The 11,955-nt window shown below is 41.4% G+C and overlaps 1 protein-coding gene across 1 annotated transcript; it reads left to right on the top strand.

Moving 5' to 3' along the window:
* Positions 1-1,801: 1,801 nt before the first annotated feature.
* aldocb (aldolase C, fructose-bisphosphate, b) lies at positions 1,802-11,825 on the top strand. Its single transcript, XM_027153454.2, has 9 exons — positions 1,802-1,957; positions 7,303-7,436; positions 7,926-8,137; positions 9,402-9,456; positions 9,827-9,987; positions 10,072-10,155; positions 10,484-10,658; positions 10,754-10,953; positions 11,730-11,825. The coding sequence occupies exons 2-9, from the start codon at positions 7,325-7,327 to the stop codon at positions 11,820-11,822; spliced, it is 1,092 nt and encodes a 363-aa protein (XP_027009255.1). The 5' UTR covers positions 1,802-1,957; positions 7,303-7,324; the 3' UTR covers positions 11,823-11,825.
* Positions 11,826-11,955: the final 130 nt, after the last annotated feature.

The raw sequence follows: 11,955 nt of genomic DNA, 5'->3' as shown, positions 1-11,955 counted from the left end.
AATGTCTTTAGAGGTGAAGATCAGAGAAGAAGAACTCGAGTGTCCTGCACAGAGAGAACCCAGACTCAACTCTGATCCTTCTGAACACCTTTAGGATGAACTGGAACACTAGACTGAAACCCAGACCTCCATCAGTGACTGATTTCACTAATGCCCTTGTTGCTGAACGAACACAAATCCCCACAGCCACTCTCCAATATCTCCAATAGTGAAACCTTCGCAGAAAGTGGAGCTTATTATAACAGAGATGGCGAATAAATCTGGAAAAAGATGTTCAACAAGCACATACAGTATGAGCGTGATGGTCAGATATACTTAAACTTTATGCCATTTAGTGTATATACTGTATATACATAGAATACAATAAGCAGGCTTTGAGCTGTATTACAATTTCTTCCACTGTTATTTATTTATTTACTTATTTATTTTATCAGGACCCTGTATTCAGATAGGCACAATAGTATTTGTCTCATAGCTCTTGATCAAATACAGTATATAATATACAGAATATAAATTCAATTCATTCATTCATTCATTCATTCATTCATTCATTCATTCATTCATTCAATTTCTACCGCTTATCCGAACTTCTCGGGTCACGGGGAGCCTGTGCCTATCTCAGGCGTTATTGGGCATGAAGGCAGGATACACCCTGACAGAGTGCCAACCCATCGCAGGGCACACACACACTAAATTCAATTCAATTTTATTCGTACAGCACTTTTAACAATGGACATTGTCTCAACATGATCATAAAACAAAAGGTTATTATAAAGATTCAAGATTAATATTAGATATATTTAAATATCAATTCAAGTCAAATCAAGTCACTTTTATTGTCACATCACCACAGCACACGTGCCTTGGTGAGTGAAATTCTTAGGAGCGAACTCCAGAAATTGCAGAAACAATTAATATATAATCATACAGACTTCAACAGGTGAAAATGTGCAATATGCACAATCATATAGTCAGTACACACAGTGTACTATTAGACATGCTTACAGTTAGCACTACGCATTATACGCAATATGTACATACATACAGTTAACAATACACATTATACACTATACATAGAATGTACACATTTCTACATCATGTAGACGTATATACGCATAAAAATATGCTGTGTGTTTGTAGTTATCCCTAATGAGCAAGTCTGAGGTGACTCAGGTGACTGTAGTGAGGAAAAACTCCCTTAGGTAGTGAAGGAAGGAACCTTAAGAGGAACCAGACTCAAAGTGGAACCACATCCTCATCGTCATCTGGATCCTCATAAAGACTTTTATTTTTTTTGGGTCCTGGTTGTTAATTGTTGCAACCCTTTTTATAGACAGAAAATGGTGTGTTTTGCATCTGCTTGAGGTTTTAGTAGAGATGAATACAATAAATAAACACTTGCACACTCGCCTCAAATGGTTTTTTTACTAGTCCGATCACCCGAACCGACGCTTCGGACGTATTATTCAATTCGATATAAGACGTATTTTTTAAATTAAAGCTGTTTCAGTGTGTCAGGCCTCGTAGACGCCACCATCATGGAGCAACCTGAGAAAAAAACACCTTCCTCAAGGTCATATAATGATAATAATCCCTAGCTTCAATTCTAATATGTTCTTACAATTAATATCATCCATTTCCTCCAATTAATATCAACTAAAATAAAACCTTAAGCTCATTGAAATGCAGTTTTGGGTGATGCTGTGAAATGTAAGACATTTTATATTACAGCAAGTCATCCTTAATGCCTACGTGCCTAAGGACATGCTTCGGATCAGGGTTGGACGCGTACGTCGTGACGAAGGCTGTCGACGTAAGGACGCATAACTGGACGCGTCATGAATATGTATGAGGGAGTTTTGTAAGCGGTCACGTTGCGTTGCGGCATCAGAACGCCAGAGTCGGTCAGTGAGCATCATCTCTCTCTACGTCCTCTCAGCTTTCACACGCAAACCAGGTAAAGCATCAGTATGTCTGCTTGTTCGGTCTGTTCCGGTCTGTTTATTCGACAGGTGTTTTTAATTGAAGTCTTATTAAAACCCTGAGGTAAAACTAGTCTAATGCTAATGCTAACGTGTTAAAGGGTTTTGTTTAATAATAGAGATTTTGTACGTTAATGATATAGTTTATGTAACGATGAACGGGTTTTAGGGTATATACGTTAATGTGAGTTAGTTTTCTGTGGAAAAATATCGTCATCATCATTATCTTCATCACTGACAACCTTGAACACAAGTTAGGACATTATCCTCCTCCTCTTCCGCATTGTAGCCTGAAGTACAGGGGAAACTGATCACGACTGGTGTGGTGGATGCAGAGGGTGATGTTTAGTTGAGGTGTGTGTCTGTGTGTATGTCTGTCTGTGTGTGTATATACATGTGTGTGTCTATATACATGTGTGTGTCTGTGTGTGTATGTATATGTGTATGTCTGTTTTATATATTTATATATGTATGTATATGTGTGTGTGTGTGTATGTATGCATGTGTGTGTGTGTGTGTGTGTGTGTGTGTATGTGTGTGTGTGTATATATATATATATATATATATATATATATATATATATATATATAATTAGTGTATGAGAGAGAGAGTCTGTGTGTTTATATGCCTATATGTGTATGTATATGTGTGTGTGTGTGTGTGTGTGTGTGTGTGTCTGTGTGCACGTACACATTTCTAGCAGCAGTGGGTGGTGGTTAGTTATCATTGCGTCTCTGGGGAAAAAAAAACCCTGTTGCTCCGAGCTTATAATCCTTTACAACATTTCCCTAAACCTACCGAAGGGGAAATCACTAAAACTCTGGGTTACTTTTGTCGGAGTCATTCAGAGATGTCGAGTTTAAGTGTAAAATTAAATTCTCAAGTCAACACTGCGCCACAGAAACGCAGACCCAGGGATTCTGTCGCTATAAAACCAATGAAGGAAATCGCATGTCTGCGCCGATGTGACGCATCTCGGATGCTCGGGTTTAAAACGGTTTATATAGTGCGTGGTTGGAGAGTCCTACTGCGCATGTCCAGAGCTGTACAGTTTCCTCATTAATCCACCTTGATCTAATCTTATAAGGATTTTTATTTTCTTTCCTTTTTTTATTTTTATTATTTTCTTAATGGCTTGTTAAAGATTGACACCAAGAGTGTGTGTTTTTTTTTTAATATATATATTTATTTATTATTTTTCTTTATTATTTCTTTATTTTTTTATTATTTATACTTTTTGTTAGTAACAAAACACTGTCACAGTTTGGCTGTAATTTGTGACCAAGAATAAAATTAACACGTATATTTGAAAGTATTTCTTTCTTTTTCCATTGAAAGAGTACCTCATAAATGAATGAAACGATGCTGTTTTATTTTACATGCGAGCATGAAATATGAGACACCAAAAAAAAGACAATGACATTTTGTTAATGTCTGTGACACGTCCGCTCCCGGTGATTAGTCACTCTCTGCCCTTCTTGTAAATGCAGCTGGTGTTGATTTTAACGGTGTTGATCAGGTAGAAGGACAGATTAGGATCTGCATCCTGCGAGGTGTTTGATCTGGTCGACGTCTGGTGGCCGTTACAGCCTCCGTCTCTCTGATGGATGTCACTGGTACTCGATTGGCCTTGGAGTGACGCAGTGCAGAGCCACAGCACACCTTGTTCATGACCGGATGCACTCCGTTAGAAACCCCTGAGCCTTCACGTATATGTGGAACTTGTTGAACGCTCTACGATGGGCTGAAAAAGGACTTTATGTAAACCGAACCATATAAAGCCTCAAGAATTGTGGCTGGAATAAACACAGTGGGGTGTACTGTTACAGGACAGTAAACAGCCACACAGTGGGGTGAGGTGGAGTGGATCATGTTCCCATAACAGCTCAGAAAGGTTTTACTCTTCTTATAGTTGAATGTCATGGATCATCCATGAATCAGATTAGTTCCTGTTATCGTTTCTGCTATAGCAGCTAGAAACTATTATAAACTATATAAACTATTTTTTTATTTATTTTTCCCCCCCTCCCCGCTTACTTTTTTTTTCTGGCTTTTCCTGAGAAGAGACACCTGAAAGCATAAATGTCTGTAAAGCTACATGTTTTCAGGTGTCTCTTGATTAGTTTATGAAAGGGACATGATGCATTTGCTATCAGCACATAGTGTATATATGTAAAACAATTTAAAAAAATTAATTCAAGTGTTAAATACAGTAAGGATTAGCAGATTGTTTGTTTATTTCTCCTCTTCCTTTTGTTTTTATTTTTCTTTGCACCCCATCACCCCAGGACCTCATGTACATTTCATCCAGCCCACATAGAGCACTGACACTGGAGACTCCTTCCTTCCATCCCTGAATCCTTCACTGTATGTGGAGTTGTGTATTAGCTGCATTTCATCACCCTTTGCTGTCCTGATGAACGACCTCACTACGACCTTCCCAGCGTCCGTACGTCTGTATTTAGCTCAGGCTTTGGTTCATTGAAATCCATCATCGTATCGACCGCCAGTCACATGACCCTGTTCAGCCCAGGATGAGCGACGATGCAGTGACGGTTTATAAATAGTTCAGTAAGCAGCTGATCGGATGCCGTCCTGTAATCTTTTATTTGTGAACGTTATAACAGTAATGAATGTTTTATACAGTAAAAATAATCCCAAATAAGAAATGATGGGATTTTAATTTTCAGTTAAGAGTTTAGTTTTAAAAACTGAAAATGCTATCATTACAGGAGCTGTGCCAGAATTATTGGCACCCTTCCTTTTCACACACCCTCCTATTTATTTATTTATTTATTTGTTTATTTATTGTGTTTTATTTTTCCCCTCTTTATGGCACTGAATGGAATTTATTTATTTTATTTTGTGGGTTTTTTTCTTTTTTACTTAGTCATACCTCACAAAAACCTCAACACAATTTATTTCTTATTTATTTATTTAATTTTTTTTAAAATATTGACATTTTCAGATTTTTTGTCATTTAACTTCTAATGTGATTGTTTTTAAATACATAAATTAAATGATACGAATAATTAAATATAACTTAAATACGTTTCAATTAATTTATATAAATGATAATATATTTATAGAGCATCTGACTTTTTTAAGGATGTTCTGATACCAGTTCGTACTCGGCCTAATCAGCATGATCCGGGCTTCGGTTTTTTGGGGAAAACAAACATTCATTTTTAAGGATTTACGTCCTGTCACCTTTCAGGTTACTGTTTAAAACTTTTCATAATGTAGCGGGATTTTAATCCTGTCTGAGAGACGAGGTGTGAGGACAGGAAACGACATCGTAATCAAACAGAGGTCTGAAAAGCAGAACTGTTTTTTTGTAAATGACTTTAAGATTTCTACAACGGATGTAGTTTAAAACCATTAAAGCTTTTCTGGGCCTGTTGGAGACGAGTTTCTGGCACGACGTGCTCTCTCGTACCCCTCGTGTAAAGAGGTGATGAACGAGGCTCGGCTTGCCAAGACTCTGGCTTTGTTTTTCACTGGAAACTTTTGGTGAACAGAGCGTGTGATTTTTTTTTTTTTTTTTTTTTTTTCACACACGACTGCTCTTTCTGCTCCATCGGGAGAAAACAACACTCCTGCTGTTTAATAAACCACGATTCCTTTGCCGTCGGTACACGTGAATACGTTCTAGAGCTTTATATTCTGACGAACACGTCGATTCGTTAAAAATCCCAGACGGTTTCGGGCCGATCGTCTCGGGCGACAGAGTAGGACGAGACGTTTAGAAGACGTCGAAGCGTCTCGCAGCTGATAGCCGGTTCCAGCCGGTTTCAGCTCGTTGTCTTGGATGCAGTCAGTGAGGGGAAAACGTGCGATGAAGTCGGGGGGAGGGGGGAGTGATTTACGGTGGGCATTTCAACTAAACCACGACCTCGTTAGTTTTATTGTTAGTTTATATGTTTGGAAATCTTGATTTAAAAAAAAAAATCATAATTAAAATTTGGAGAAAAAAAGGCAAAAAATATAAATAAATCTAGCTTTTGAAGAAAAGAATCGAGGGGAAAAAAAGTTTTAAACAAATGAAATATTTTTAAAAATTGTATAAATATTTTTTTAATTCTAAAAATCTATTTTTTTTTAAATATTTTTTTATAAATGATTTATTTACAATAAATGTTTCATAAACAAAGGAAGGATCGAATCGTCTCCTTATATCTTTTCATCAGGGATGTTTAGCTGTGTTTTAAATTAAAGGGCCAAATGTCCCCCATCACATGAGCCATGTAACGACTCTGACGGCGAAGTTTAGACGAGCGTTAAGTCCGTAACCCCTCGCTGGATATCTGTATGTGGCTCAGCATGTCGTTCTGTAATCCAGCTCGTGGGAACGCCGGAGGAATTTTAGCCACCGGTCGTTCGCTGCCTCTGCACTTTTTCCAGAGCGGTGCAGAAATACTGTAGGTTTCTCCTTTGTTTTGTTTAGTTTTTTCTCCCCAACGAGTCGTCCGGCTGTATTCGTCTCCTAAAACTTCTCAAATTTTTTCACTCGATTAACCACGAGAGAGATTATTATTAAACGAGTTACAGACATCAGCCTGTTAGAATAATTTGCATATACTTTGTTTATAATAAATATGAAGTCTGTTGTCTGTCAGTTAAAACTGAAAGGAGTAACTGATGTCATGGACAGATATTTTCTACGTTTTTGGTAACAGATCGTAACGAAGCCGCGGGTTTACAGAGCGATTTGTGTTGCCATGCCAACGCTCCGACTCGCTGATTAGCCTGCTCTGCTGAAAGGCTCTCGTCTCTGCAGTAGTCACGGTTTCGATGGATGAAGTAAAGTTTGGGCTGGAATTTTTGTAGCAAACTCGTGAAAGCGTCGTAAAGCAAGAGGGAGACGTGTCTGATGTGTCTGAGGACATCACAGCATTCTGTCGTCCAGCTCCGATTTCTAAATATTAAACGTACAGAAATCTGAGAGAAATTTAAGGCATCGCATTAAATATGATTCTCTTTCTCTCTCTCAATCTCTCTCTCTCTCTCTATCCTGATCTCTCTCTCCTTTCATATCTCTCTCCCTTCCTTTCCCGCCATCTCTCTCTCCCTCCATCTCTCTCTCTCTCCTGATCTTTCTCTACCCTTCCTCTCTCTCCATTTCTTCTCTCTCCTTTCATCTCTCTCTCTCTCTCTTCTGATCTTTCTCTACCCTTCCTCTCTCCCTCCACTCTGTCTTTCTCTCTCCATTTCTTCTCTCTCTCTCTCCTTATCGCTCTCTTCTTTCATCTCATATCTCTCTCTCTCTCCTGATCTCTCCCTTCATTTCTCTCCCTTCATCTCTCTCTCCCTCGTTCAGGTTGTTTTGAGCAGCAGTCATCATGACACATCAGTACCCAGCACTCACCACTGAGCAGAAGAAAGAGCTGCAGGAAATCGCCCAGCGCATTGTCGCGCCCGGCAAAGGCATCCTCGCTGCGGACGAGTCCACAGGTATCAAAGATCTGTTTAGACTCTAAACTAAGTTCAGCACCTCGGACAGGAACGTTTCAGACACGAGCTGCATGCTGTAGCTCCACATCGGTGTGCACCTTGTAACGTGTCGCAATAAAGCACAGGCAGAAATTATGCACATTTACATGCAAGAAAATAATACAAATACTTAAAAAGCAAGAGAAAACATTGTGGCAAAAATATTGGCACACCAGCGAATGTCGACGTTAATACATCTAAATGTTTTCGTTCGAACGAAGCTGCGGCTCAAAACATTTCACTGTTCTGCATTTAGCAGCTCGTTTACAGTCGCAGCTCTCAGCTCTGCTTTCGTATTTGCAAGAGACACTTTTTGATTTTGACACAGTGTGAAGATGGAACAAAGCTTGTGGTGGTGATTAGTGTTGTAGCTGTTGTGACAGATGGATGATTGCAGCAATTCCTCTGGCATGATGCAATAAGTGTGTGTGTGTGTTTGCGTGCAAACAGGCAGCATGGCCAAGCGCCTGAACCCCATCGGTGTTGAGAACACGGAAGAGAACCGCCGTCTGTACCGCCAGCTCCTCTTCACGGCAGATGAGCGCATCGACAAGTGCATCGGCGGCGTCATCTTCTTCCACGAGACACTTTACCAGAACACAGATGATGGCACTAATTTCACCAAGTTGATCAAGGACAGGGGCATCGTAGTGGGCATTAAGGTGTATATATATTATTATTTTATTATATTTAAACAAATCAGGTTACTAATGCATGTTTTTTTTTTTTTAATGAATGAATGAATAAATATTCACATTCCTATCTTTGCAAACTCACACAAGACTTGTGTGTAAATAACACATCCAGTGCAGGATTAGGACTCAGATTAGCGTCAGGATTAGATGACTGTACATGTCAAATGCCGTCTCCATGGTTACACGGTTTATTATGTCAGAGGATAAAATGCAGAAGATAGAATTTATCATCTTTTTCCTATTCCTTCACATGACCACCAGGTGATTGTGTTTACTGTAATATACATCGAGGGGAAATAAATCAGTTCAGTGTTTATATAATTGTTCACATTTCCGGTGCGGATCTAAAACTCCAGGATAGAAAACTGATTAACAATAAGGGGGTGAAAGTATTTGGAAGTGAGGAAGTAAAGGTTATAAAGGCGTTGCCGTCATTTTGGGGTCAAAATAAACAAATGGGTGGCCTAGTAAAGGGAGGTGGAGTTCTCAGTTTTTTATTATTATTATTATTATTATTATTATTATTATTATTATATCAATAGTTTTTAAACATCCCTGCAGTCAATACAGTTGGTCCAAAAGTTCACAGGTGGAAAGTTTGTCACTTTAATGAATTTTCATCCCCAGACATGCAGGACAGAAGGGGGGAGGAAGGAAGGAAGAAAATGGGGGAGGAAGGAAGAATAGGGGGGACATTAAGGGGGGGGTGGTGGTGAAAGAAGGTGGTGAGGAAGGATGGAACACAGAAAGGGGGAAGGAGGAAAGACAGAAAGGGGGCAATTAAGAAGAGACAAGGAAGGAAGGAATACAGAAAGGGGGGAAGGAGGAAAGACAGAAAGGGGGGACAGAAGAAGGGGGCAAGGAAGGAAGGAGGAAAGACAAAAAACGGGGGACAGAAGAAGGGGTGAGGAAGGAAGGAATACAGAAAGCGGGGAGGAAGGATATAAAAGAGGGAAAGAAGGAAGGGTAGGGGTAGAAAGAAAGGGGAAGAGAAGAAAGCAGCAGGAACAACGGTTTCAGGGAAGAAAAGCTCCTGATGCCTCACACACAGAACAGGGGCAGGGGCAATAATTATATCATTTAATCTATCATTTTCTGGGGGGGAAAAAAATTGTCTGAATATTTCTTTCTCCTCTCAGTCTCTCTGTAAGAACGAAACCATTTAGAACTGAATTTTGATTTGAATTTTAACGAGTTCCTGCACTTAAAGTCCCTCGTCTTCCTCCAACAGGTCGACAAAGGTGTCGTTCCTCTGGCAGGAACCAACGGAGAAACCACAACTCAGGGTAAAGACCACTTCATTTCAGTGCTGCTCGGAGCAACATCTCTCTATCGAACGATAAGAGTGTTAAAGACTCCTGTACAATATTTGAGATATATTTATAGCTGTATGTAGGTTTACATAAGTATTGGCACCCTGATGCTTGAGTTTGGGATCCTGGATTACAAAACAGACCATAATAATGCCAAATTCTCGATCAGAGTTCTAGTCCTTTTTAAACACGTTTCCATTCCACCAGACGAAGGTCATTTGTACCACCAGGTCCAGTTCTTTTAGTGGGACAGAGTTGACACTTTACAGGGATTTGACCCTCCCAGCATGTAGACCAGTTATTTTAAACCCTCAGGACTGATGTTTCGGTCTCTTTCACTCAGGGCTGGACGGCCTGTCCGAACGCTGCGCTCAGTATAAGAAGGACGGCGCCGACTTCGCCAAGTGGCGTTCTGTGCTGAAGATCAGCGAGACCACTCCCTCAGAACTGGCCATCATGGAGAACGCCAATGTCCTGGCTCGCTATGCCAGCATCTGCCAGCAGGTGAGCTCTGAAACTCCTACGCTCTACAGTTCAGGCAGTCAGTGCTGTGCCCTGATCATAAATGACTGAGTTCTGTTTTGTTAGAACGGCATCGTGCCCATCGTGGAGCCCGAGATCCTGCCTGATGGTGATCATGACCTCAAGCGCTGCCAGTATGTCACAGAGAAGGTAAACGATCCCTCGAACCTGTGATTTGTAGGTGTACAAGAGGAAGAAAACACTTGTGATGTGCTGATTAGCTTAGATGTTCCTTAAAGCAGTATTTTTGTATGAAACAGTATGAAAGTATATAGACATGATCTCTGGTCTCAGGGAATTATTTTGCTGAAAATAGACTCAAAACTGTCTGTAAACCTGCCGTCATTCCAGGGTGAATATTGAATATTAATGAGGTCAATACTTTATGTCTACTTTATTGCATTCGGTGCTCATCAGTGCCCCTAGTGGTCAGAAGTCAAATCAACTCTAACCCATCAAACGTTGTCGTATGTTCCAGGTTCTCGCCGCCTGCTACAAGGCTCTGTCCGACCATCACGTCTACCTGGAGGGTACGCTGCTCAAACCCAACATGGTGACCGCCGGACACGCCTGCCCCACCAAATTCTCCAGTGAGGAGATCGCCATGGCAACAGTCACTGCCCTGCGCCGCACCGTTCCTCCAGCAGTCACGGGTAATTTTTTTTTTTTTTTTAACGGTTTTGTACGATTTAACCCCTTCATGCAGCGAGTGATGGCTTTTTTACCTTCTGATCATTTTTCCTCTCAGGCGTCACCTTCCTTTCTGGAGGCCAGAGCGAAGAGGAGGCATCCGTTAACCTGAACGCCATCAACAACTGCCCCCTGACCAAGCCGTGGGCGCTCACCTTCTCCTACGGCCGTGCTCTGCAGGCTTCAGCTCTTGGCGCCTGGCGCGGGCTCAAGGAGAACACGAAAGCTGCCACAGAGGAGTTCATCAAGCGTGCCGAGGTTCGTGACTGAGTTTCTGTGTCCACGTGTTTACTTATTACTGCAGAATTCAGAAGAACAACCGCATGTTATGCTGGGAGGGGGGGTGGTGGTGGTTAAAGATGGACTTGGACAGATGAACCGAGATGATTTATTACTTCACTTTAATTAACTGTAATACTTTGAATCGGGGACACGGTGGTTTAGTGTTTAGCACGTCTGCCTCACGCCTCCAGAGTTGGGGGTTCGATTCCCACCTCCACCTTGTGTGTGTGGAGTTTGCATGTTCTCCCTGTGCCTCGGGGGTTTCCTCCGGTTACTCCGGTTTCCTCCCCCGGTCCAAAGACATGCATGGTAGGTTGATTGGCATCTCTGGAAAATTGTCCGTAGTGTGTGTGTGTGTGTGAGTGAATGAGAGTGTGTGTGCCCTGCGATGGGTTGGCACTCCGTCCAGGGTGTATCCTGCCTTGATGCCCGATGACCCCTGAGATAGGCACAGGCTCCCCGTGACCCGAGTAGTTCGGATAAGCGGTAGAAAATGAAATGAACTTTGAATCGAGGGCTTTCAGTAAGTGGAGTCTAGACTCTTAAACTTTAAGGTGGGGAAGGGAGAGTGGAGAGAGAAGAGAGGGAGAAAGGGAATGGAGAGGGAATGAAAGAAAAGCGGGGGAGAGAATGGAAGGAAAGAATGTGAGGTGGAGAGAAAATGAGAGGGATGGTAGGGGATCTACAAGTGATGATTGTTTGGTTTGTTTGTTTGTTTATTTATTTGTTTGTTTGTTTGTTTACCTTCTCAGGCTAACGGTCTGGCCGCTAAGGGAAAGTACGTGTCCAGCGGAACCGGCGGAGCCGCAGCACAGTCCCTGTACGTGGCCAACCACGCCTACTAAAAATAAAACCCATCGATCCGCTTTCTCCAGCTTCCGCCGACCAGTAGTATCTCCCCTTCACCGTGTCACCAGCCAATCACAGGCCTGCGCTGTCGTCCGTTCAACAGTCATCAATAAATATTCTGTCTCGCTC

Source organism: Tachysurus fulvidraco, chromosome 21, assembly GCF_022655615.1.
Source record: "Tachysurus fulvidraco isolate hzauxx_2018 chromosome 21, HZAU_PFXX_2.0, whole genome shotgun sequence".
Lineage (NCBI taxonomy): Eukaryota > Metazoa > Chordata > Actinopteri > Siluriformes > Bagridae > Tachysurus > Tachysurus fulvidraco.
This window is presented reverse-complemented; position numbering and strand designations above follow the sequence as displayed.